This window comes from Molothrus ater, chromosome 25, assembly GCF_012460135.2.
Source record: "Molothrus ater isolate BHLD 08-10-18 breed brown headed cowbird chromosome 25, BPBGC_Mater_1.1, whole genome shotgun sequence".
Taxonomy (NCBI): Eukaryota; Metazoa; Chordata; class Aves; order Passeriformes; family Icteridae; genus Molothrus; species Molothrus ater.
The window spans coordinates 1,314,481-1,342,296 of NC_050502.2; the positions used below are offsets into that span (position 1 = coordinate 1,314,481).

General features: G+C 50.1%; 1 protein-coding gene across 1 annotated transcript; it reads right to left on the bottom strand.

Annotated features, from left to right (window-relative positions):
- On the bottom strand, positions 1-27,816 carry KLHL12 (kelch like family member 12). Its single transcript, XM_036398420.1, has 12 exons — positions 27,733-27,816; positions 27,267-27,464; positions 20,450-20,603; positions 19,448-19,665; positions 16,302-16,451; positions 13,974-14,088; positions 10,794-10,900; positions 9,738-9,933; positions 8,430-8,588; positions 7,165-7,263; positions 2,871-3,057; positions 1-1,547 (listed from the first exon to the last, which is right to left on the bottom strand). The coding sequence occupies exons 1-12, from the start codon at positions 27,814-27,816 to the stop codon at positions 1,421-1,423; spliced, it is 1,794 nt and encodes a 597-aa protein (XP_036254313.1). The 3' UTR covers positions 1-1,420.

The following is a 27,816-nucleotide window of genomic DNA, read 5'->3' on the forward strand; positions in this document are numbered from 1 at the left end:
TACTGGCTCAGGAAATATTTTATTCTTTATACTTTCATTAAAAAATAAACATAGGAAACAAAACCACAGAACACTTGTGTGATAGAAACAAACGCAGAAGGTCAGAGCATTGGCTGAAAGTGCATCATTAGGTCATGCTACCACGTCCCTGATCCCACCCTGTCCCCAAGCAAGGAGTCAGCAGGAAGCTCAACGAGCAGCACTACATGGAGCCCAGGCACTGTGGGGCCAAGCTGATGGCAGAGGGGAGCCTGTGCTCCCAGGACAGTGAGGCAGGACATGCTGAGCAGGGAGTGCTCCAGGAGCTGCTGGGAGCCACTGGTGGAGCCTCACCTGGGCTCATGGGGCAGGCCAGGGATAGCAATTGTCACAGGATGTGGAGTCATGAGACAGGGGAATAAACAGCTGAGAACAAAGGGCGAAACAGAATCCTGGATGTCACTCCAGAACAGCCCTGGAAGCAGAAAAATCCTAGATAAAAGGAAAACCAACACAATGAACTTGAGTGAAAGGCTGCCTTGGGTGTGCTGGGCTCAGGTCTGTCTGGGGACAATCCCCAGGGACTCACCCAGCAGGACCTTGGTGGGCAGCAGCCACTGTGTCCCTGCTCTCCTGGCCTCAGCTCAGGTGGCCTCCTCACAGGGTGAGGCACAGGTATGGCCAAGCTCCCGGTGCCACACATCATTTGCAGCTGGAGCTGTCAAGCTTTTTGAGAAAACACGATGTGATGAACCTTGCTGAGCACCTGATCAAGAGCACAAACCTGCAGATGCTTCTGTGGCAGGCAGTGAGCTCCTCCCTGCCTCTGCCCCGTGGCCTCAGGCTCTGGTCACAGCGGCTGACAGCTTTAACCTTCGACTCCTTTGTGCAGCCCTGCAGACACAGTGACAGCTCAGGGCCCCTCACACCTCACCCAGGCTGGCTCTGCAGTGCTCGGGAGCACGTTGGAACATTCAGGACGTACACAATGATTTGAAGCTGGAACACAAGAGCAGCTGGGCTCAGCCTCACACATCCACACGGCTGAGAGCGACCCGAGGACCCGCGGGGTCCTGCGGAGGCTGAAGAGGTGACCCAGGGCTATGTACATGTCCTTGGGAGGGGTCACCAGGCTGCCTGAGACCAGGCTGGGGCAACTCTGCTCTGCCCACAGACTGAGCCACAGGAACAGCAGAGAGTGCAGCTTCTCCTGACCCATTCATCCCCTTCCTCCAGCTTCCCACAGAGCCCCTGATTTCAAATGACTGCTGAGATCACACAGTTATGCACATGCTCTAGTCACAAGCAGCACAGAAAGCTGCTGTTCTGGTGCCTATTCCCACAGCATCCACAACTCTCAAGAACAGTCACTGCAAATCATTTGGGACTCTTCCTCCAGCCGAGACATTTTAGAATGTTTTTCTTTGTGAGTTCCCTCTGCTCACTTCTCCCGAAGGACGCAGACCCCGGCGTCGCAGCGCTGCATCCCCAGGGAGGTGACAACTTCCCAGCTGTCAATGATGGGGTCATAGCACTCGATGCTGCTCAGCAGTGAGTTGCCATCGTATCTGCCAGGACACAAAGTTACACATGAAGGAGGGTGCTGGAGGAAGAGGCTGAGGCATTCAGAGCTCTTCCTGGGAGGCTGGAATAGCCCAAATTATAACCCCTGCACCAGGCTGCCATTGCTGCCTGCTGCTGCTCTCCTGCCTGCCTGGGCCCTGGACTGTGGCATTCACATTCTCTGAAATTTTGCCCAGGATTTTTCTCCTGGGAAGCTGAAAAGCCTCAGAGAAAAGGAAAACAATTCTTATCTCATTTGCTTCTCCTGTGTTTTGCTCATGTGGAATGTGTTTGGGGATTGTTTACCCCAGGTTGTTCCAGATGGCAAGGCAAGATGTATTCTATTACCATCTGTATGGCAGTTGTCTTTTGTCAAGTGGGCAGCTTTCCTTGTGATCTTTCTCTGAGTGATCACAATCACTCCTCCCTTGGGAGGAGACACCTGCTGATAACAGCCATTGAATGTCCCTGCATGGCTGATAAGAACTACAGCATCCCATTGGGAGATGTGAGCCCAGAGGGAGGAGCCAAGCATTCCTACCTGGATATAATCTGGAGATTCTGGAACACCAGCACAGCTTCTGCACTGGATTGCCCAGAGGAACAGCAGCTGCCTCTGCCCCTGGATCTTCAGAGGCAGAGACTGCACCTTTCTCCAGGATCCCTGCTCCAGCAGAACCAGCCCTGGCACTGCAGGAGGGCTGAGCCACAATTCCAATGGTTCTGCTGCCAACAGCCTGACCCACAGGGTGTCAGGCTGGGTTCTGACTCTGTCAGTGTTGTTTGGTTTATTGCATTGTTTATTTGATCCTTTTATTTTCTTCCCTATTAGAGAACTGCTAATTCCTGCTCCCATATTTTTGCCTGAGAGCCCCTTAATTTAAAATTTATAGCAATTTGGAGGGGTGGGGAGGGTTTACATTCTCCATTTCAGGGGAGGCTCCTGGCTTCCTTAGCAGACACCTGGCTTTCCAAACTGAGACAGATTTGATTGTTCCATTGGATTCTGGTGTGAGTTGTTTTGACTCTTTGGCCAATCAGGGCCAAGCAGTGTTGAGACTCTGGAAAGAGTCAGGAGTTTTCATTATTATCTTTTTAGCATTTTAGTAAGTATACTTTCTGTATTCTTTAGTATAGTATAGTATTCTTTAATATAATACAGTATTATAAAGTAATAAATTACCCTTCTGAGAACATGGAGTCGGATTCATCATTCCTGCAAACACAATACTGGACCTTTGAGCTGCCTGTTCTGGCTGGGCACAGTGACCCTGTGGGTGTCTCCTCTCACAGAGAGCCCCTGTGGCAGGGGCAGGGCCCAGGCTTACCCAGCGATGGCGTAGAGCCGGCCCCGCAGCACGGTGGCTCCCACGTAGCAGCGCGGTGTGGTCATGCTGGTCACCGTGGTCCAGGAGTCGGTGCGGATGTTGTAGGCCTCCACTGAGGAGAGGTGAGCAGTGCCATCAAACCCACCCACCACGTAGATGTGGTCATTGAGCAGAGCCACGCCAGCCCCTGCGGAGAGAAGGTGGCACAGTCACACCCACGAGTGACACTGGCAGTGTCTCTGTCCCTCTGGGAGCCCCTCAGGAACCCTCGGCCAGTCCCGAGTCCCAGACACCGGGGGAGCAGCCCCAACATGGCCGAGAGCGGGGAGACACTCTCTGGGCCCCGAGGGTGCTGAGGGCACCTGGGCTGGGGGGAGACACTCTCTGTGTGTGCCCCGAGGGTGCTGAGGGCACCTGGGCTGGCAGGGAGACACTCTCTGTGTGTGCCCCGAGGGTGCTGAGGGCACCTGGGCTGGGGGGAGACACTCTCTGTGTGTGCCCCGAGGGTGCTGAGGGCACCTGGGCTGGCAGCAGGGAGACACTCTCTGTGTGTGCCCCGAGGGTGCTGAGGGCACCTGGGCTGGGGGGAGACACTCTCTGTGTGTGCCCCGAGGGTGCTGAGGGCACCTGGGCTGGGGGGAGACACTCTCTGTGCCCCGAGGGTGCTGAGGGCACCTGGGCTGGAGGGAGACACTCTCTGTGTGTGCCCCGAGGGTGCTGAGGGCACCTGGACTGGGGGGAGACACTCTCTGTGTGTGCCCCGAGGGTGCTGAGGGCACCTGGGCTGGCGCCTTTGCTGCAGGAGAGACACCAGAGACAGCGGTAGAAGAGAAAGGGCCGACTCTTAGCAGGGTTAATCCAAGGTTTTATTCAGGGGCTCTGAGGAGCTCCTGCACCTCAGGGGCCTCCTGCCCAGAGCCCCAGGGAGATGTGCCAAGGTTACATTTAAAGGGAGTTGGAAACCCCAAGTAGATAACATCTTACCAACCAATAAGTGACCCTAAGGGATGGGTACTGGGGCATGGACATTTAGGACAGAGTATGGGGCAAGGCTTGGGGGGCTGACCCCTGGCCTATCATTCGACATCCTGGACTGAAACTTCTGGATGGAAGGGATGGGATGCTGAGTGATTGACAGAGAGCCAGGGAGAGGGATTACACAGGTAAAGGGAGGGGGTACAGTCTGGGATAAACCATTTGGGAAAAATATGGGAATACAAACCAAAACTTCTTCAAAGTATTGCAAAGTATAAAACCACACTACAATAGACAGCACCGGGCTCGCTGCCACAAGGTGAACAGCTCAATTCCTCCCTCTCCATAGGACATTTTTTATGCCTGTATACCTCCCCTAAAATAGCTGGGAATTGTGTCTTCTGGTGTTGTTGTCTCCAATATGAAACATGAAAACACCTCACTCCACTGAACACTGCTGACTCTGTGGCATGGGGGCCTGGGCAGCACAGCAGCACAAGAGTTTACCTGGGCTGACACCTGACCACAGGTGTGTGAGCACAGCAGCACCAGGCCCGCTCTGCTGGCAGGCAGAGACAGGTTCCTCTGCTACTCTGAGTCCCTGGTGTCACCCATCTCCTGGCTGTGGCCTGGAGAGTAGCTGCACACTGCTCCATGCTAAGCTGGACGAGGGATTTCCCTGACATTACTTCTCTGGAAGACAAAATGAAAACTGGTTTCTACACTGTTGCAGAAGTAGAGGTGGCTGGAACAGCTGCCTGAACAGGTCTTCTCACAGTGAAAGCAGACAATAATATGCTGCTCCAACTGGGAATTTATGAAACCAGCAGCAAATAACCCCCACCAGCCTTGGTTCCTCCTTGGCAGCCCCTCAGGTACAGCACAGGAGGACACTGTGACATTACCAGGCACTTGGTGGCCTCAGGGGCTCCTGGGAGCACAGTCAGCCTTGTCAGGCTGTCACCACCCACATGGAACTCTTGCACTAATGAATATCCTGAAGGAAACGAGCCAGCTACCCTGGCATGGATCTGTTTCTTTACAAACAGGGTGTAAGAGACTTTCTGTTCCAATAACACATCCTGGCTTTCCTTGTCTGTCCTTGCTGAGAGCCTCAGAACAGCTGGGAATGGCCAGGCTGGCCCGGGGGCTCTCCAGGAGCTTTGGCTGAAGAGACCAAACCAAGGCCTACTCAGGGAAACTGGGGCCAGCAATGCAATGTGGCCAAGGTCTCTGAGAGGTGGCCTCCCTCCAGAACCTGTACTAAGAGGTGAAAAGAAACAAGGAGGAAATGATCTCTGTGAATACAGCCAAGATTACTCTTAGTCCTGGTCTTGGAACACCTGCACATGGATAAATCTTAGAGGGTTTTTTGGGGACAGAAGAAATCCTGCAGGGTCCAAGGTCACCAGCACTCACACCTAAGGTATGAGTAGTTAGGGGTGTTATTACCAGAGTGGCAGCACAAAAACCTGAGCAAAAAAAAGGCCCTTGGGCACACCCACGTTTCAGATCTTGGTATTCCAGGTCACAGTGCCAAGGAAGGAATCAGCTGAGCCAGTGCTGGGGACAAGAGCCTCACCAGGTTCCTGCTGGCTTGTGGCACCAAGGAGCTCATGCTGCAGCCAAGGCACAGCCACTAAAGCCTGCAGCTCCTGTGGGGAGCACAGACCTGGGAAAGGCCTGCTGTAGAAAGTTTGAACTCTGCTTTTGGTCTTGTCCAAAGTCAGCCTTCTCTGGTGCCCACAGCAGGCCCCTTGAGGAAAGCCATCTGATCCTCAAGCTTCCTAGAGATTCATGCATGGATTGACCTCACATGGTGCCTCTGACCTAGAAAAACCTGCAGATTTTATCCTGTGTTTTACATGTATGGCCTTCCTGGACGTGGAAAGTGCCCAACTCCTAAATCAAATCCACTCCTGGCAGATAAACCAACACTTAACATGAATATCCCTGTCACAGGAATAAATATTTAAAGATTGGAGTTTTGGTGAATGCCACTGCAGGCACAGGAAAACTGAAATGTTTTGGAACAGAGCCCAGTTTTATTGAGTACCCAGTACTTGTCCCTAACCAGGACCACTGCACAGGGATCACATGCAGGAGTGCTGCCCAGCTGGCTGTGAGGGCCAGTTATTGCAAGAAGCAGAGAAAAAGCAGCTTTAAAAGGGATTTGAAAGAGGGTCCAAGCACATAACTGTAAGCACTGGGAGGCACACAGGTGTGGAGGCACAGAGCAACCTTCCCATGCACACACAGGCAGGGCCAGGGCAGCCCATCAGCAGGGCCTGGAGGGCAGGGCAGGAGGCCTGAGGCACACAGCCAGAGCAGGAGGTCAACACACCTGGGCACACAGGAGCTACAGGAGCCCCATGACAACCCCTCTGAGAAATGGAGAGTTTAAACAGAAAGATACCCCAAAAGTAGGATTTAAATTGTATTTTTGTCCTAGATACAAATGCCAACTTAAAGCTTGGATAGAACACCAGGCAGGGAGACAAGTGAAGAGCTGGTGGGGGATAATTATGGTGTGATTATTTGTGTAAGCCCACTGCTGGGTGACAGTGCTGTGGCAGTGCTGCCCCAGAGCAGGGCTCAGGTGAAGGAGCCTGGCAGCCACACCTGCCTTCACCATGCCCCATGCAGCTGATGAGCACTGACCCAGTACTGGGGTCAGTCTGTGCCTTGGGAGCTCTTCTCCATGCCAGGCATTGCTCCTGGCTGTGGAAGTCACCCAGCATTTCATCTGCCTCCCTGTAACCTGTGACCCTGCAACTGCATTCCTCTGTACACACCTTGGCCTGGGATGGAGGCATGTGAAAATTAGTATTTCTCTTAGGAATTCAAGCCAGTAAAATCATCCTTTCTCAAAGCCAACCCACCCACTGGGGCCAGAGCATCCTCCAGGGCAGCAGAACACAGCAGCAGTGACTGCTCCCTCAGTGCAGCAGAAACACACTGACCTCAGGCACTGTGGCTGTGACAGTCTGGTCAGAGAGAGAAAGCTAGATAAGCTTTCCCATGAATTCGTTTGAGGCAGCTGGAGAGAAAGAATGATAGTCAAATACTAAACAATCCACAGGTGGTGGCTGCAATAAGTTGTTTTCCCATAAGGCTGTTTACAGATGGGTGTCCTCTTAATTAGCCAATGGTGAGGGTGTTCTGATTAAAGGACCAATGAGGTCCACTTTTGTGAACTAGAGTATAAAAAGGAATGGGATCCTAATAAAATTGTTATTAGCCTTCTGAAAACACATGGAGCGTGTCACTCATTAATCTGTGTCATTTCTGACTCAGCAGTGACACCGTGGGCTCTTACCTGAGCGCTTGGTGGCCATTGGAGTGACATTTGTCCAGTGTCCAGTGTGGGGGTCATACCTCTCGACAGAATTCAGGATGTTCAGCCCATCGTAGCCTCCTGAAACAAAACACAGGAGCAAACCATGGGGCTGGCCTGGGGAGAATGTTTTCTGTGCAGAGAGCAGTACCATGCCTGGTGGGCCCTGAGCACAGCGTGGCACTGCCATCAGCACAGCCCATCCTGGTGGGGCAGAGCATCCTGCAGCCAGCCCAGAGCCAGCTCTGCCCTCACACTGCCCTGGGAGAGCATCACCTCCCCAAAGCAGCAAACCAGACCAGCCCCATGGAGCTGCCTCTGAGCACACTGAGGCCACTGCTGGTGCAGCCCTGCAGATGTGCAGCTCCCAGGTCTGTGCTGAGGCTGAATGGTGTAGGCTGGGATCTCTCAAGAGCTGTTTCACAAGCAGATACCAAAATCTCTGTGCAGCCCCAGCAAAGGAGCAGTGTGCTGCCATCCACCCTGGGGAACAGCAAGAGGAAGAGGAATGAACATGGTTGGTTTATTCTAGGCCAGGTTGGGCAGGGCTTGGAGCAACCTGGTCTGATGGAAAGTGTCCCTGCCCATGGCAGGGGGTGGAATGAGATGAAGTCCCTTCCAACCCAAAGCATCCAGTGGCTCTATGAAACCAGTGCCTAAGATCTGTGACTCCACAGGAACAGGACTGCAACAGAGGTGGGTGCAACACTGGGCCTGCCTTTTCTGGGGCCCACAGAACAAGCTTCAGAGTGCTCTGTCCTCTGGCAATCTCACTATATTCACAGCTGGTGTAGTGCTCTGAAACCGAAATGAGTGCTACAGGAAGAAGCTGGAGAACAGACAGCTCAAGATACATTTCTGGAGCACTACAGCCACCATTGCAGGTGCACCCCCTGTCCCACAGCTACCTGCTTCATGTCTGGGCATTTAGACATTGCCCAGGCCACACAAAGCCTCAGCTGGCATTTCTTACCTCCACACTCCTGCCATCCTTCAAATGCAGTGTGTGTAAATTGTGTTTAATTTGCAGTGTGCAGCATTCCCTGCAGTGATGTGGCAGCTGCAGTTCAAGCCATTGTGACGGGCACAGTGAGGTCAGGCAGCACTGACACAGCTGTGAGTGCCCAGTGAGCTTAAACCTTTTCTAACACGGATGTGACAGGTTGGGGCTGCTCAGGCAGCACTTGAATGGCCCCTTGGGTAAAAAGGCAGGCTCTGCACAGCTCAGAGGTGCTGAGGGTACCTACCCAGGCAGTAGATGACTCCGTTGGCCACCACGAGCCCTGCTCCCTCCCGTGCTGTCTGCATGTCTCCCAGCATGCTCCACTGGTCGATGTTGGGGTCGTAGCGCTCCATGCTGGTGTGCCGGCGGCTCCCGTCAAAGCCCCCCGAGACGTAGATCATGTCTGCAGGGACAGAGGAGGCACCAGCCACAGCCAGTCAGCCAGGGGCAGGCAGCACCAGGGCCCTGACACACGGAGCAAAGCTGCAACATGGACTGCAAACCACAGAGAACAGACCATGGCACACTGGGAGCCAAGGTGAACCCAGGCTCCTCAGCCTGGCTCACAGGCCCAACAAACAAACACAACTTCCATCTGGCCCTTAAATCTGCTTCTTGCTGATGGATGAAAGAGAACACACAGAATTCAGCTATTTTTTTTCATGCTGCAGAACCACTGAAACACTGCCATGCCCAAACCAAACCCTGCCCATGGTGAGCCTCATGCCAGTACCTCCCCAAAGTCCTCACTCCTTCCCTGCAGATGTTCCAGTCACTGCAGTGCTGGATGGTCACAGCTGTACTTGGTGTCCTGTGCTCAGTGTTGCCCAACACTGTCACCACCCTCAGAACTTCCCACTCCATAATCTCTCACAGAGCCCCTTTCCCCCAGTTCACAAATACATGCTGCAGGAATGCAGCGGAGGCAGAGCTCCTCTCAGGATATGTGGGCAAGTTTTCCATTTCTGCATCTCAGTGATGAGAAGGCAGAATCTCAGGCTCCCCTCCTCCTGCAGAGCCAGCCCACTCTTCACACAGCAGCTCAGGGCATCTCAGGCCGGAGATACAGGCTGCTCTGCCCTGGTATTGTAAATCAAAGACGACTGTGATGGAGGGGAGAATGATGCATCTGATTCCATCATCAGAAGGATAAAGAATTACTATACTATACTATACTATACTATACTATACTATACTATACTATACTATACTATGTACATTGTATCTAAACTGAATCTGCCATGCACTCACCCTTGCTCACACTGCTCAGAACTGCACTCATCCCTGATTCTCTCCTGACTGTCCCATGACAGTCCCACACACACACACACACACACACACACACACACACACACACTTCTTGGCCCAGACAGGCCAAGAGAACAAAACATCCTCTTTGGGTAAACATTCTCCATATTGCATTCTACTTTAGCACAACACAGGCACAGCAAGCGAGATAAGAATTGTGTTTTCCTTCTCTCTGCTCGTCTCACAGCTCCTCTCTGTTCAGAGGGCGTGTGAATGCCACACCCTGGCAGCGAGCAGGACGTACCTCCGAGGGTTGTGGCTCCTGCCAGCCCTCTCCGCACGTTCATGGGAGCCACGGAGTACCAGATGCCGTCCTCATCCGAGGTGTAATCCAGGCACTCCACGGAGCTGAGGCGGGAGCGCCCGTCGTAGCCGCCGATGACGTAGATGCGGTCGTGCAGCGACACCGTGGCCACGTAGCGCCGCTTGCGGGTGATGCTCTGCGACAGCAAAGCAACACCAAGGTCAGACAGAAACAGCACTGGCCATGGAGATGAGCCCCTGCTCTTCACCCTCTCCTGCTGCTCCTTTGGGAAATGGCCACTGCCCCAGGGCACGCAGCTCTATGGATTTAAAGGACACAGCCTGAGTGACTGTGCCTGCCTCCCCTGGCTGTGCTCTCTTCTCAGGACTGTGTCTCTCTGCACTCAAATGTTTCACACTAAATGTCATTTATCCTGTGCTGCTGTATAACCCCCAATGCATTTGGGATGATTTTGTTAGCCTCCCATTACAATGGGAAAAAGTAGGGACTCTGAATATTTGATGAAGCTTTCAGCCTCCAAAAAAGATCAGAATTTTGGAACACCAGGTGATACTGAGTCTGCCCTGACTGGTGATACTGAAGAAGAGGCAGTTCTCCACCATTTCACACAGATAAAGCTGATTTTAATTTGGGTAGAAATACTCCTCAGTGCAGGAATTCTCTCTTCCCATTATGCTCCAAAACACTGCAAGCAGTGGGATCATGCAGCAGCCTTAAGACTGCACTGATTACACGGTTCCTATTGACATTCCAATTATCATCACTAACCTTAAAGCTTCACACCCCTTCACTAAGAAACATGATAGTTCTCACTCCCACAACCAAGATGTGGGTCTCTGCAGGCTCAGCTGATCAGGTCTATGACAACAACCCCCTCTCCCTCAGTCACTCTGCATTCTCCATGTAAATCTCTAAAGAATTTCTGTCAGAAATCCTCAGCAGATTGCACAGGACAGCCCAAGGAGATGGTTATCCAGCTGGTGCTGCAGGATCAGTGTTTGCTCAGCCCAGTGGTGCTCAGAAGCAGTCCCTTACCGGCAGGAAACTCCACTCCTGGGTCTTGGGGTCGTATTTCTCCACCACATCAATGGGGGACTGCTGGCTGCCGAAGCCGCCGATCACCAGCAGCACCTCGTTAGCTCCTGAGGGACAGAGGGACAGCAAAGCCAAGTCAATCCCTTCACAACCAAAGGGTCACCTCAGGGGAACAACCTGAAGAAACTCTGAGGCTTCCCTGGCACAAAGCTGCCTCTAAATCACTGTTTTTGTCTCGGCTCTGGAGAAGGGACCTAACCTGGCTCAGGCACTCACACTCCCTTGCCACTGTCATATTTTCTGGGAAAATCCCTTGGCCAGGATTTCTTCTCCTGGGAAGCTGAGAAGCCTCAGAGAGAAATGAAAACAATAATTATCTGATTGCTTCTCCTATATTTGCTGCTTTGGAATGTGGTCTGGAGATCATTTACCAACTGATTATTGTTTGACTGATTTCATGTGAATTGTTTTTACTTAATAACCAATCACCATCAGCTGTGTTGGACTCTGAGGGGTCAGTCACGAGTTTTTATTGTTCATTCTTGTTAAGCCTCCTGTCTGTATCCTTTCTCTTTCTTTAGTATAGTTTTAGTATAGCATAATATAATATAATATAATATAATATAATATAATATAATATAATATAATATAATATAATATAATATAATATAATATAATATAATATAATATAATATAATATAATATAACATAATATCATATATCATGTCGTATCATATCAGCCTCCTGAGAACATGGAGTCAGATTCCTCATCTCTCACCTTGTCCTGGGGACCCTCACAAACTCAACACTCCCTGTGTGCTCAGCAAGAAAGAGAAGGGAGAAATGCTTCAGAGCATGTGGCAGACAGTTGACTGAGGTGTTAGGAGCTGGCTGCTGGAGGGCTGTTTCTCCAAACATCAGAGGCACTTTGAAAAGACAAGCTGCCTCAGAGACAGGTGGTGAAATTCACTCCTTTCTATCTCCTTTTGTACCCTTTCCACTGTTTTTTCCAAACCTCTCACCACTCCATAGAATCTGTAGGAGAATGGCTGCTTCCCTGCAGCCTCCTCACAACACAAAGTCTCCTCTTGGCCTCAGGTGACATCCAGGCCTGATTTAGGGGACTTTGTTCACCACATAACTGACAAACAAGTCAGGCTGTCTGAAGGCTGGAAAACCAATTAAATATTTTCCCAGGAATTGTCTCTTAAATCTTGTGTATTTTATTTTCAAAATTGCCTTCTATCTATTTTCTCTGAGATGAATTCTCTGAATTTTTCTTATTTCCTCCATGACTGTTAGCAACAGCTGTGACCTGGAGAGTTGCAACTTCCCCTCTAATCACTGCCTGGAAGCAGGCTTCTGCCTCAGGTTTAGAACAGCTTAGCATCCCCTCCACTCCTTGGGCCCTTTCTGGAACAGGGAGTTTATCACTAGAATTTAGGACTGTCCAGCCTTTCATTGCACAAGGACTGAACCCCAAGCAACAAATATTTAACAAGACTTTGTCTGTCACAAAGCAGAAAGGTGCAACCTCAGATGAAGAATAATATAAAAAATAACTGGGAAGGATTCACAAGAGCTCCAACATCTTGCAAAGCCTCTTTTCCAGTAAGAAAGCTAAAAGTGCAATCACTTCAGCTCCTCCTGTGCAAAGTTAATGCATGCCTTGATCACAGTTTAAAGTGACACATTGCTGAATTCAGATGGTATGGAATCAATTAAAACAGCTAGGGCTGAATCCAAAGGATGAACCTCAACAATAATGTGCAGTTTTAACCTGTACAATTAGACAATAAAACAGTTTTTTAATGTCTTTTTCATCAGGTGAAGTATTTCAACTAAGAATAAAATGAAATGTGTTTTTCTAAAATCATAGAATCACAAAATGGTATGTGTTGGAAAAGACTTTAAAGCACATGTCATTCCATGTTCAGGGACAGTTTGCACTATCCCAGGCTTCTCCAAGCTGTGTCCAGCCTGGTCTTGGACACTTCCAGGGATGGGGAAGCCAGAGCTTCTCTGGGCAGGGCCTGCCCACCCTCTCAGGAGAGAATTTCTTCCCTAGATTTCCCCTCTTTCAGTGTGAAACCATTCCCCATTGTCCCATTGCTGCAGTTTCTGATGAAGAGTCCCTTTCTGGCTTCTTGTAGGTCCCTTCAGATACTGGAAGGCTGCTGCCATGACAGGCTGAGCTGAAGTGCAGATCTTCAAAACTGGTACAGGAATTCCCACAAAATGTGCTGAGGCCTGGACTATGCAGGAACAGCACAACAACATTTCCTTCAGGCCAGAGAGGTGCAATCACTGTGTCTCTGACAAACCTGATCTGCCCTCCTCCTTTTGTGGTTAAACTGCTTTCTGTCCCCTAAAAGAGGCCACAAAGGGATTTTGGAATCTCTCTCCACCACACCTGCAGCAGCACTGGAGAACACACAGGGAGGATTCCTTGCAGGGAGAGTGGTACCTGCTGGCACTGATGGCAGTGCCCTGGGAGTGCACCAGGACACAGGCATGGCACAGAAGCCAGTAAAATACTTTTCCTTTTTCTGTAGGTCAGTCCTACTTTTATGTTGCCCTTGAGCGCTCACAGCCCTAAGACAAACATTTTCTGAACAATTCAGTGACTGTGCTTGGTAGAAGTTACTGAAATAAAGGAAGATATCATAATTTATTTGCCTTAACAAGGCTAGGGAGAAAAAAAAAGCACCTCTGAAGGGGAAGAGGGACATCTCCATCTCCCTCCTTGCACCTTCCCCTGTTCAATTTGCTGTGGAAACTGGCTATCACTGTAAGGCAGCTGCCACTCACCTCATAGCTCTACTTTGGACTCTGATACCTACCTACCTACCTACCTCTTCAGACAGGAAGAAACTCTTCCCACACTTCTTGGACAGCTGCATGCTGGGACAAATGCATCTGCAGGCACCAGCAACTCAGGAAATTGGTTTTAAGGCCACAGCAGGGGCTGGGATTAAAGGCAGTCAGCTAGACCCCACATTGGCACTAAAGAGGCACCTCTGTCCTTTGCTCCAGTCCCCTCTCTGTCCTGCTGGGGACCATGGCACAACAAGTTACTGCTGTGAAGAACACCAACACAGTCACAAGGCATTAGACAAGGGCTAACACAACACCTGCCAGTGCCCTGGCCCCTCTCAGGGTCCTTTTTCTGCTGCTCACCCAGACGTGCTCGTGTCCTGGGTCCCTGCATCTGGCTCCGGAGCTCGGGCCGAAGGTGGAATTTCTTGGCTTCGTCCACGAGGTCTCTGCACTGCAGGCTGCAGCGGATGAAGGGCTGGGGAGAAACATGAGTCACTGCTACATGCAATGTATTTTAAGAAACCTCAGAAGAACTGTCCTAAAGCCAACTCTCATCAGCTCAGACAGCATGAAAAGGACTTGTGTGCGGGTCCTGGGAAATGCAAAGGCAACTGAAGGTGCTGAGAAGATATGGCTCCATCCTCACAGTCTGGCACTGAAGGCTCCTTAAAGAAAATGGCTGCATTGGAACACTAAGGAAAAACCACTTCTGCTCCATTTAAGCCAGCAGAAGTATGACTAGGAAGGGGAACTGGCAGTGAAACCACACTTGTTGTGCCCCACATAATTTGACCTGCACCTGCCATTGGAGAGGAGCAGGAGAGCACAGCACAATGAAACTGTTTAGCTGATTTACTGCCCTGATCACTGTGCACACGGGACATGGAGCTGTGAAGAGGCAACAGGAACACTGAGGTCTTGTTGAAGAGTGAGGGGCATGCAAGGACAGCCTCATATCCTTGCACAATGCTGTGTAATTCCCTTCCCTAGCTGAGGCCTGGACCAACCTCCTTTCAGCTCAGCTATCATTTTCCTATGGGTGTTGGGTGTACATGCTGCTTCAGTAAGTTCAGATTTACCTCTACAGGTTCCTGGTGTCCGTGTGAGACAGGCACATGGGGCCAACACTCCACTCTCCACACTGCCCCAAGCTGAGGATGTGCCACCAGTGTGTGGCCCTGCCAGACTGGACAGGTCACCCTCCACGTTCACTCTGAGAGCTGAGGGCTGCACACACTCTGTCTCAGGCTGGATTTGGAACAGATCTATTTGTTTTGGTACCAGTCCCTTTTCCATTAGCTTAAATTTCAGTTTGAAGTGGACCACGATAATCTGACTGAACACCCTTTAGCTCTGGCACAACCTACCACAACGGCCCATTAGGTTGTCCTGATTTAGTAACTTCCATAATCTATCACATTTGAGATGACTGTTGCTAAATCAGCCTTTTCCTGACATAGAGAAATGTCTGTCATTCACCACTCAGCACCTGTCAGGTGACAAGGGCTGGTGACCCTTGAGTACATCCTATGACCATCCAACCTGAAGGCTGGCTTGACCTTCTCTGGGCCTTCCTTTGAAATCTTGCCTGGGGTAATTTCCTGTCTGGAATTGAATTAACACTTAAAAGCTTAATTGTTGTCCCCATTTTGGGCTGCCTCTGCAGCATCCCAGAACACAAAGCAGCAGCGTTAGCCATGGCTCTTGGCTGTGTGTTGGTCCTGGACCCACACAGCTGCTGTCTTTCTCACTCAGAGGTACATTCTGTTCATCTGCACCTCAGACACCTTCTGAGGAGCCATGACCTTCCTGAGATCGATGCCAGCAATCTTCAGCCTGGGGAAGGGGACCTGCCAGTGCTTAGGAATGAAGGCAGAAGGCACTTGGAGACTGTAAGGGATGACAACAGAAAGGTGCTGTGGATATCTGCAGGGACAGCTGACTAATGGCACTGGAGAGGGCACCCTGGGGCTGCAGAGCAGGATGCTGTGACTGCTGGCACAGCAATCAGCTCAGTGTGACAGCAGCACTGTGCTGAGCAGGGACAGCTGCACAGTGTCACCAAACAGCAGCAGAGAAAGGGCTCTGCAGCCATTCTGGGGCCAGCAGAGGCCAGGCAGGAGCAGCAGTGGCTGTTGTACTGTAGCAGACTCCATAGAATTGTGTGTCTAAGACCCCTTGGAGGGCTAAAACTTAACAGCAGGAATTGCTGAGTCATGATGAGATAGCAAAATAAGCTCCTGTCTTTTGCTTCTCGGACCCTAACTTATCTCTGTAACCCCATAGGTCACTGTCCCCTAACCCCTACTATTGGACAAGTTTGGATCCCCTATACCCTATAAAAAGGGGCTGTTTTAGCCCATTCAGCAGAAGAAGAGCCATCGCTGGAACCCTTCACAGACCCCTCAGTAAAACCATCACTGTGGAACCACCAGGACCTCTCCTTCTCCTCTCTCTCATCTGCTTCTCCCCCGAGCCCACTGGCGCCTTAGCAAGCAAGAGCTGGAAATCCTGAGAGAGCTGATAATCACTAAAGAACTGAAATCCACTAAGCTTGCTTAAGGTAGCAGCGGCTACGAGCGGCCTGGGTATGTGGGCACTCTGTCTCCAGGAGGGACCGAGCTGTGTGGGTAGGACTGCCTTGCTCAGGGCAAAGCCTGCTCTGGGGCAGGGGGACCTTCACCGTACCTCGGTGTCGATGACGTCGGTGATGTAGCGCGGCGTGAGCAGCGGCATCCGCACGTACTGCAGCAGCTCCGGCAGCGACGCCTCGCGCTCCTTCTTGGAGTGCTTCACCCAGTTTATCACCGCCTCGAACACCGGCTCCTCCGAGTCCACCTGCACACAGGCACACCCCGATCAGGGGCAGCAGAACAGCAGCTGCTGCCACGGAGCACACAGTGCTCAGCTGCTGCTCTGCTTCACAGCGAGCAGGGGAGCAGGACCCTTCAGCTACGGGTCCCTTAGGGAAATCCCCATAACCACAGTGAACTCCCTCACTTTCTTTTCCTTAAACCTGCGTTTGCTTTTTCCCCTGCAGCTGAGATCAACCATGGGCAGCCCAAGTCCCAGAGCAGTGAGTGCCATGGTGCAGAGCAGAGCCTGGAGCTGAGAGCTCCTGCAAAATTCAAAGTGCTATCAAAGAGAAGATTAGAATCATGTTTCCTTTGCACAGCAAAGTGTCTGCCCTAGGCCCTGGCAGCCCTGGGCCTACACACTGCCCACAGACATTCCAGCCAGAGCAGGTACATTTAAGGTTTCAATCCACCTTTTAAAAACTAAAAAAGATTTCAGAGTGGAGAATCCCAGGGCATGAACGCTACTGTTTATTTTATTTTATCACTAGTTTATTTCTGTCTCCATTTAGGACCAGCACATGCTGGTGCTTACACCACTTCTGGAGATTACACTGACTAAATAATCCAAATTTGATCCTTTAATGAGCCACAGATGCTTTGGACACCTTTGATTACCAAAAGCATAAGAATTGTATATCTATATCTATATATAAAAGAATTATATATTACTTCTATATATATAAGAATTATATATTACTTATTACTTATATATTACTTAGACTTTGTTTTCTTTTTGCACATCTATCAGATCATCCGACATAAAAGGAAATCAGACATGAATTTATTATCACACAGTCTGTTAACTGAGACTAAATATGAAGATAAAAGAAGAGCTTGTGATGAAAGGACTGAGCCTTCCCACCAGCCTATGACTGGTCCCCTTTGAAATCCAGTCTGAAGCTGTCAGGCAGAATGTTTTGAAGCAGGGAGCCACTGAGGTTAATTATATAAGGCATTCTTCTACACCATTGTTTTATATTTGTTACAGTGTAATTTGGAATGGCCTCTTTCTCTTGGAATTACAGGGGAAGGACATTTAGAGCTCACAAAAGGAGAGCAGACTACTGTATTGTTTCCAATTTCCCCACCTCCTCTTTAAATGCAATAATCCTGTGTTGATTTATTCCTTCCTGAACTGAATGTCCTCAGATATATTTAACAGCTTTACCATTCATGGAATCATTTCTGTTTTCTGATAAATGATGAGTAACACTAAATGCAGGATCACACTGAGGACCTGTCATTGCACTTCTTGAGCAGCCCAGAGATTTTCTGAGGGTGTTCCCTTATCACACTCTTGATTCCACACAGCACCTCTGTGCTGGCACAGCAGCAGAGAGATCTGCTCCTTATCCCACACTGGTCGGGGCTGGAAGGGACTTTAAAGCCCATCCCATTCCACCCCCTGCCATGGGCAGGGACACTTTCCACCAGACCAGGCTGCTCCTGGTCCAGCTTGGCCTTGGACACTTCCAGGGAAGGGACAGCCACAGCTTCTCTGGGCACTCTGTGCCAGGGTCTCAGCATTCTCACAGGGAAGAATTTTTTCCCAACATCAAATCTAAATCTCTCCTCTTTAAAACTGTTACCCCTTGTCCATGTAAAAAGTCACTCTTCCTCTTTTTTATAAGCCCCTTTATAAGGTTTCCCTGCAGAATCCTCTTCTCCAGGTGAACAGCCCCAGCTCTCCCAGCCTGGCTCCAGAGCAGAGGGGCTCCAGCTCTCAGAACATCTCTGTGGCCTCCTCTGGACCCTCTCTAACAGGTTCACATGTTCCATGTTCTGTGAGAACCCCAGACCTGGACACAGCACCCCAGGTGAGGTCTCACAAGGACAGAGAAGAGGGGAGAATCCCCTCCTGTGCCCTACTCATCACATATTCTAAAGGTACCACAGTGCAAGCCCAACACACTGCCTGCTGCAAGGTCTGAACCAGCCCTTCCAATCCACAAGGAATGTCACCTCTCCTGAGCAAATCATCCAAGAAGCTTGGCTGGGTCATTCTGAAGTTCCTCATTCTTTTCTGGTCCCAGCCCAGAAGCTGCTGGCCTATGGCATCACAAGCCACAGGAGCTCAGCCCCTCACAGCACAAAACTGCAGTTGGTCAAACACCAAGCACACTCAGCCTCCTCCACTGCAGATCCCAGCCAGAGCTGGGGCCTTCACCACTGCCTCACAGGCTTTTTCTCAAGCAGCCTCATTAACAAGGGGATGTTGGCATGGCTGAAGACCACTTTCAAGGAACACATCAACAATTCTCCTCTGGCTACCCCTGTACTGGCTTTTCAGGAGTACCACCAAAGATATCCCATACACTGGTTTGCTTCCAGACATTCCTGCTCCCCTGAACTCTGAGCAGTGATTGCTTCAAGCCTTTCCACTGCAGTGAACATCAGCTCTCAACAAAATCCACCTCAATAAATAGGGGCCAATAAATAGTCAAGCTCTTTCCTCATTTACCTCATTTAATATTTAACTTATTCATAGAAAAGTTGGAAAAATGTATCTGACATGTTCCAGTCACATAGCACACCCTCCAGCAGCTCACCTTCAGGGAACTAAATCTCCCTGTAACCCCTGGCAGAGTCAGACCACCCTGCACCAGCCCAGGATTCCTTGTGCAGCAGCCAAACAGAAGTTAGAGCTTGAGGCTATTTCTGAAATGTAGGCATTGAGACAACTTATCTTCTCCAGGGAAAGGAGGGAATGAAGGGCCAATAACTCTGCAAAGGGAACTAACTCGCTGTGATTGACTTGCAAGAAACACTTGTGTGACAACAAATTCTTACAGAGAAGCTACATGGTGTTGATAAAATTACAAACTAGCAAAAATAAAAATAGATGCCTCTTGAAAATTAAATTTCAAATTCAGGAACTGTGTGAGAAGTCCATCCCAGGAGTATGGACTAATTACTGACTGGTTTCAATGTTTTATTTCAATGCTTTGCACAGTAATGGTACTTTTCAGGTTTTACCTGAATTTCATCACACTTGATGAGCTTTTCAACCTCTTCTTGATTTAAGAGGATAAACTCTTCATGCTGAACCACCTCTGGAAAATGTTTCTGGCTGAAGACCTCTGCAGCTTGCATTAGATCCACACAATTGTGTGTCTCAGCAAAATCCCGAATGCCCAAACAATTTGATGGATCCAGCTGGCTTTCTAGAAACTCACAGCAAGCTTGTTTCACACCTATGGAAAATTGGAGGGGTGAATGAGCACTGCACACTTACTATCAATCCACTGCTTTGGCAAGGTCTTCAAAAAAGAAAGTTCTAAGCAATAATGAAAGTCCAATCCAAAGAACAAGTAAAAGTACTACAGAAACATACACATGCATGTATTGCTTTGGAGACTGAGGACACTTGGAGCAGCCAGACCACGTGTTTGGGCTGGTTTGAGCTCTGGCTGTTCTATTCCAATGAAAAAATGATATCAATCTGATACCAGGAAGACTGCAGTATGAGCTATACTCAGCTTCATGGATTATAAACCACTAATGTGTCTGCCAGTGGATATGGCACCAGATCTCTAGGACTATGATAACTTTTAGGTAACCTGTCTGGGATTTGGGATAATTGTCTGGGATAGCTCCATAGGTGCATGTGCAATGACAGCAACCAGTCTGTTACTGACCCAGACACACTGTGATGGCAGGTCAAATGACATCTAGGATTGCTTATTATAATAATCTAACTGAGCTGTAACATTTATGTGCTATACAGCTCACAATTCCTCTTGGGAGTCCTCCTGCAGAACGACAGTAGCCCAAAGAATGGAACCTGTTTTACCATTTTGTTTTGCACTCAAATCCATTCCTCCACCATGAGACCACAGCACACAAGAAAAGAGAAGTTGGACATAACTACTTAAAAATATCATTCCTCCCCCAGCCTCTCTTCCATGCACAGAGGGTCAAACAAACCAAATCTCTAAACAGCAGCAATGATGCAATTTGTGCTAATTTTTGAATTACCTTTCAGCTGAAGCAGACATGCTGCTGGAAGCAATTCTTGGACGTTTTCTACTGTCACATGCACAGTTTCTGTATATACAAAGTCCAGCAGGATTTCCATGGTGGAGGCTGTCAGGCCCTGGATATCCACACAGGGTTTATCCTTCTCTGAGAGCTGTAAATTGAAAGGGAGACACAGCTTTATTTTTCATTAATGTGATCAGAAAGCCCACAACCCTCAGCAGGTTTGAAAATAAGATCTGTCAGAGCTTTCAAGAGAGATTTGTCCTTTCTATTCTGGTGCTCACTGAAAGGATATAGGGAAGGAGGGAATTTCCCTACAGAATTCACTTACAGAAATGAGTAAGAGACAAAAGTTCTTTATGGCTCAAAAGGACAGTCACACAGCACAGTAAAACCTGTGAGCTGAGATCTGAGTCAGCAGAGATGACATGTGTCACCTGTGCAAGACAACTCAAATGTCTCCTCCATGCAGTACTCCAAGCTTTGCTCCAAGGGAATTCCTGCCTGAGCTGGATGTGTGTGACATGCTGCAGCTCCCAGGGAGCCTCCATCTAAGTGTTGGCCCAAACCAGGTTCTTTCACCTGGTGTGAAAGAGGCCAAGCCACACCCAGAGTCTGGGGATTTGATTCATTTCACTTCAGCACAGAAAGGGGGGCTGGGGACCAATCCCCAAAGCCCGCCAGACTGACAAAAAAGTTTATTATTTATACATTTTAGCAAACAAAGGCATTAATGTTCATTGGCTACAAGCTATCTAGTTCTCTTATTGATTAGCCTTCTATCTTCTATTGGTTAATGATTTCCTTGCTTCTTTTGCTAATTAGTCCCATGCTCAGTCTTTCTCTTCCTCTGGGTCAGGGGACTTCTGCAGTTGGTGGCTGTGAGTCAGCAGTCTTGACATGCCCCTGCCAGAATTACCTTCTGCCCATTCAGAGCTGAATTCAGCACAGCTGCTGAGCTGGCTTTATCAATTTCTTCCTTATTTTGGGAGTTTTGCCAAGTGTCTCTGTGGCCCCGAAATTTGGCTTCTCAGTGCCCCCTATCAGTAGGACATCCTTCTGCCTGAGCTTTGGTAACTTCTCCCTGGGCATGTCCAGCCCTAAACCTGACCAAGTCAATTCTACTGACACGTAATTTTCCTTTCCAACACCTGGACATCTTCACCATTCTTCTCTAAAACCAAGCCAAAGAAAAAGCTTTCTCAACTTGTCACTTTCCTGATATGTTCTTCAAGCTTATGGTGAACTTCATTCCTAAAATGAAACAAAGTAAAATGACAGTTTGTGCAGTGATGGCACTTACACAATCCAGGCTTTGTCCCTCGACTATTTAATCACCTCTATGATTAATTTTGGAATAATTATTTTTTCCAAGGAACATTATCCTCTCAACGGTCAATCTTTGGGAACAGCAAATTCTGTGAATCCATCAAATTTGCACAAAACAGATTATATTTCACAAAGCATCAGTTTCATGGTTCAGTGCCTCCAGCACAGAGCTGCTGGCAGAGCACCTGATGATTCCTGACCAATGGACTGGCTGGTGGGCTCACTGATCACACCCTGCACACTGCTGCCAGCTCAGCAGCATGGCTGCACCTCAAGGGATAATGATCTTCCTGTGGCACGCTGCAAAACCAGCCCCTGACTTCTGGAGCAGTCAGCACCAGTGCAAGCACAATGCAGATGAAAGCCCATGGCTTCTCTTGCCAAGAATGAGCCCAAAGTTGGTACAGCCAGTTGGGCAGAGGATCAGGGAGCAGAGAGCATGGCCAAAGCACCAACACTGAGCTTCACATCTGCCACAGCTGGGGAAAAAGGAGGTGATACAGAAACAGAAAATAAGAGCAGTGGAAGCTACTCCTGCAGAGGCACTCCATGACACAGCACAGATGTCTGTCTGCTGGGACTGAGCCCTGTCTGTCATGCAGAGATACACCTGCACAGAAGTACAGGAGGTAAGGGTGACCCTTGAAGGAATTTGAGAGAAGAGGCTTTTCAACTCTCTTGACTCAGTGAACAACCTTTATGGATTCCAAAGTTGGGAAGGAACTGCAAATTACCTTGTCTGACCTGCTGTGTGACAGGCCAGGCATTGCATTCAGAAGCTAAAACCAGTTCCTGCCTTGGGCCAGACAAAACATTCCTGAACCAAGACTAAGCTGTTTGTACCACAAAGGACACAGGTGCCACCAAAGTGCAGAACTGATCAGACAAGATGTCCAGATGATTCTAATAAGCAAATGAAGACACAGACCATACATACTTAGGACCAAAGATGTTACAAACTTCTACTGACCTCCTGATAGCTGTAAGCATCAGTTCTTCACACATCAGCCTGGAGCTGATAAAGAAGCTCCTGACCCACGATCAACCAACCATGTACATACTCTCTTTATATTGGTGACCACAACACAAACCACAAGGACAACTCTAATACCATACAGATGATTACTTCCTGTTTCCCTTCCACTACTTGGTTGTTATTTTGCCCAGTTTACTCACATGCTAAGAATGCCTAGTAGGAAGGAAGCATTTTATGTAAATTCATCTAATGTCTGTGATGCAGAATTGGGATCCTAACATCATCCCTTAAAGAAGAGTCTCAGTGTGGAGACAATTTGATTCTGAACAAAAAACCATGGATTGGTCTTGTTTGGAAGGGACCTTACATGGACCCCACCCCCTCTGTCAGTTTGAAGCCATTTCCCTTTCTCCTATGACCCCAGTGAAAACAGTCTCTCTCCATTTTCTTGTTGGTTCCCTTCAGGTACTGGAAGGCCACCCCAGAGCCTTCTCCAGACTCAACAATCCAAATTCTCTCAGCCTTTCAGACTCATGAGGACTCTGAGCTGAGCTCCAGCCTGTGTGTGCAGCATTAGAGAACTGCCTGCAGTGCTCAGTGCTGGGCTGCTGGGACACAGACAGTCCCTGGTCCATCCATGCAGCCACATCCTTGGACTCAGAATGCAAAATGATGGCCATCCAATGCTAACCAACACACAGGCCAGGCAGCTTTCCCCTCCAAGGTGTTCACTGTTTACTTCTGAGGTTGTTCAGTGGCACCAGACACACCTCTGCTGTCAGAATTTCAGACTGGTTTCCCACTTTGCTGTTTAATATCAGAGCTCTGCTCACTCTCCCTGAAGGGAGTAGCCCATACATAGGAAGTGTGCAGCAGCACAGATCCCAAAATCAACCACAGCATCCAGGAAAACAACTAAGGACAGTCACTTCCAGGCCTCAGGAGTTTTACCTCAAGGCCCCCAAGGTGATGAAAGCCTTAAGGCAGGGGCTGAGGTTACAGCTCTTTTGTGAGACACAATGTTGCTTTTTCCATTCCACCCATCAATCATTCTGCTGGGTTTGGCTGGGGTAGTTTATTCCCTTCCCAGTGGCTGGCATGGGGCTGTATTTTGGATTTGTGCTGAATGTAGGGATGATAATGGAGATGTTTTTGTTATTGCTGAGCAGTGCTCACACAGAGCCAAGACCTTTTCTGCTTTTCATACTGCCAGGCTGGCAAGGGGGCTGGGGGTGTGTGGGGGGCTGGGAGGGGACACAGCGGGGACAGATGACCCAAAGTGACCAAAGGCATGTCCAGGCCATATGACACCATGCTCAGTACACAAAGTGGGGGGCAGAAGGAAGGAGGGGAGGGATGTTTGGAGTGATGGTGTTTGCCTTCCCCAGTCACTGTAACGCGTCCTGGAACCCTGCTCTCCATGGGATGGATGAACACCTGCCTGCCCATGGGAAACATGGGAGGGAGTGAATTCTTGGTTTTGCTTTGTTTGCACATGTGACTTTTGCTTTCCATATTAAATTGTCTTTATCTCAACCCACAAATTTTCCAGCTTCTACCCTTCTGACTCCCTCCCTGATCTTGCTGGTGGGGGAGCAAGCACGAGGCTCTGAGGGGCTTGGCTGCTGCCTGGGGCTAAACCACGACAATCATGCAGGAGAATGGGTCTAAAATTTTGCAACTCCTTTCTTACCCAAGGCTACTTCTTGTTTTTGCCCTTACTAATACAGATACACAAAAGTACTCTGGAATAAACTCCAATTTCTTCTCACAGGGGGAGAGAAATGCTGGCATGACAGTGCTAATGTGTGGCTCACTGTACCCTGGAGAGCAATCACAGCACAGAGAAGCTGACCGTGTAAGAACCTGGAAACACCAGTTGTTTACTTTCAGAATAATATTTCTCTGTTCTGGGGGGAAAGGACCCTTCAATTTCTAGAACACAGCCTCCAAGAGAAGACAGAACAGTTTCCTTCTGAGGTGAAGCCAGTAATCAGCTCTTAAAAGATCCCAAGTCATGTTAACTTGGACAAACAAAGACAAATGCCAATGCACAGCCAAGATCCAGGGGAGATAAAACTGCAATTTTCATTACAAGGAACAACCCTGCAGGTAAAACTGATGGTGTTTCAGTGCTCCCACACTGCTCAGCACAGGGGCAAAGCAAAGTGTTGTAAAAAGCCTGGGCTTCATCAGGTGATCAGTGGCTTCTCCTCATGTGGCAAAACGGGAACAAAAAATGGGAAGGAATTAATACTAAGCTAGACTGACAACTTCTTAGAATGTTAAAAGTCAGAAGTGAGAGAAGGAAGGAAACTTGAGACACAGAGAGAGGCAAAGGCAGTTCTTTATGACAACAGTATTGCTGCCAGTGTTGTACTGGCCATGCACAGATGTGACACCAGGAATACCGTGGCATAACCCCAGGAGAAAAGGCCAGGAATGCCATGGCATAACCCCAAGATCAATTCTGAGCAAAGCCTCGTGCAGCCCAGCCTGGCACATCAGAGCAGCCCAGCAGGCCCCAGAGCTGCAGGAGGAAAGCCATGGAGTGCTGAGGAAGCCCTGGCAGGGCCTGTCAGCCCATGGCACCACACACACTCTGAGCTCTCTGGAGTCCCAGCCTGGCCAAACCCTGCACCCACAAGTGCCTGGAGAGTGTCCAAGCACTGTCCCATCACAGCCCTGACACACAGAGGAAACATGGCCACTCTGAGGCTCACCAAGCTGCCCCTTCCTGGAAGGAAGTGTCCCACAAACACTCTGTAATTGTTGCCCCTTGGCAGGTTGGGCACTTTAGGGTTTCCATAACAAAGAAACGAGTTTGGAAGAAACACAAACCAAGCAAAAAGAAAGAAACCCTTAAAGCAGAGGCATTGTGGGAGCATGAGAGAGCAAGCAATTCTGCCCACTGAGCACAGCTGCTTTCCCAGGAAGAATTTAATTTCCTAGGAAGACTCACACGTCTGAATGAAGGTCACCATGATGTTACTGTTAACATGAATGTAACAAAGCAAGGAGACACAGCTCAGACCCAAAGCACACCAACCCCCAGCCTTTGTTAGCAGCCACAAAGAACATTCTGGAGCACATGGAGTAACACTGCCTAGAACAAGTCCAGAAGTCGAAAGCACTGACAGGAACGTGGAGGCAAACCCAGAGAAGCAGAGATACCTCTGTACTGCTGAGCACCTAGAGCTACTGGAGAACAGAGAACTTCAGCCTCCAGGGACTGAATCTGCTTTGTGCATTTTCTTCATCTAATTACATTTCCTTTATGCAGAGAAAAAGCACAAACCTGATGAATTTACAAATTTCATGAAGATATGGACAAAAAAATATATTGGTCTGAGGTCGGGCCACACAAGCATCATTTTGGTTTCTTTGCACAGGACTGTAAACACCTGCTGCCCTGACAGCACTGAGATAAGTGGGCACACAGAGAGCTCTGCCACAGCCTTCGTGCCTGGGTAAAACAAAGAAAAAAATCATTCTCTGATGCAATGACTCTTGGGCTAGCAGGGAGGGCTTTAGGACCTGTGAGCTACTTAACAATGTTTCTCCCTGCTCATGGGGAAGGTGGTAGGATAAGGAAAGCATCTTCCATAAGAAAAAGATGCAAAGATTGACTCCAGCTTATAAAGACAAAGCCAGGCAAAGCATCTGACATTCAGCAGCGAGTGCCAGCTCCAGCTGAGGCAGTGCCTGTCAGTGACTCAGGAAAACTGCACACAGGTAGTGCAAGTCTCACAGGAAGGGCTGAGAGCCAAGGTGCTCACAGGTGAGATGTGCTGGGTGCAGCACCTGGGGCTCAGAACCACCCCAGCCCCAGTGACACCCCCACCCAGCCCAGCTCCCAGCCAGTGCCAAGGGCAGTCCAGAGCACGCATCAAACACCCTCCCTTGCACTGCAAGGGCTGCCCAGAATCCCCAGCACGGCTCCCACAGCGCTGTGCCAGGGCAGGAAAGATGCCCGGAACCACGGAAACCACAAATCAACACTAGAAAAATAAAGAAATGTATCAGAACTCTCCGGCTTGGCAGCTCAGCCTGGCAGCTCCCTGGGCACAGGGTGGTCACAGCAGACCATGAATCAAGGCCACAACCTCTTAACTCCCTACCAGGTCACAATAAATGGCTCTGGGGCCACCATAAGACACAGAATTACCTCGAGGGGCTCCAGGGCCACCAGGTCAGAACCCCAAGGGCTCCAGGGCCAGCATAGGGGGATTCACAGAGACCAAGGGCCACCATGGAGATATCCAGGGCGACCATGGGGGTTCCTGAGGCACCCACAGCCACCATGAAGGGATCAAGAACCACAACGGGGGCATCCTGAGCAACCACGGGGAGTATCTAGTGGACTCCAGGATCACCACCAGGGGATCCTGGGCCCCTACGGGGGGATCCTGGCCCAGCTGCTGAGCAGCTCAACAGAGACCAGCCCAAGCACTGGGCGGCCCTGCCTCCTCCACCCACGGAGCACCCAGGGCCGGCGGCAGCACCGACCTCGCTGGTGAACATGGCGCAGAAGTAGTCGCTGCAGGCGGCCAGGACGATGCGGTGGGCCGGGAAGTCCTTGTGCTCCACGCGGAGGGTGACGTCGCAGAGCGTGTTGCTCTTACGCAGGGCGTTCATGGCGTTGAGGATGGACTTGGCGTGGGAGTTGGTCATGATGTCCTTGGGGGGGGCCATGGCGCGCGGCACCTGCGGGCACAGCCAGCACGGCCACATGGCACGGCGCCCGCCGCCGACAGGGGGCGCTGCCGCCGCGCCGCCCTCAGCGCCCGCCCTCAGCGCCCGCCCTCAGCGCCCGCCCCGCCCGGCGCCCCCGCCCACCGCGACCCCGCGCCGACGCCCGCCCGGAGCCGCCAGCTCAGCCCAGCCCAGCCCGGCCCGGCCCCGCCTCACCCCGCCCTGCCCCGCCCGGCTCGGCTCGGCTCGGCTCGGCTCGGCCCGGCCCGGTCGCACTCACCGCCGCGGGGAGAGGTCCCGGCCCGCACACTTCGCCTCCCCCCGCCCTTCCCTCTCCCCGTGCCGCGCGCTCTGATTGCGTCAT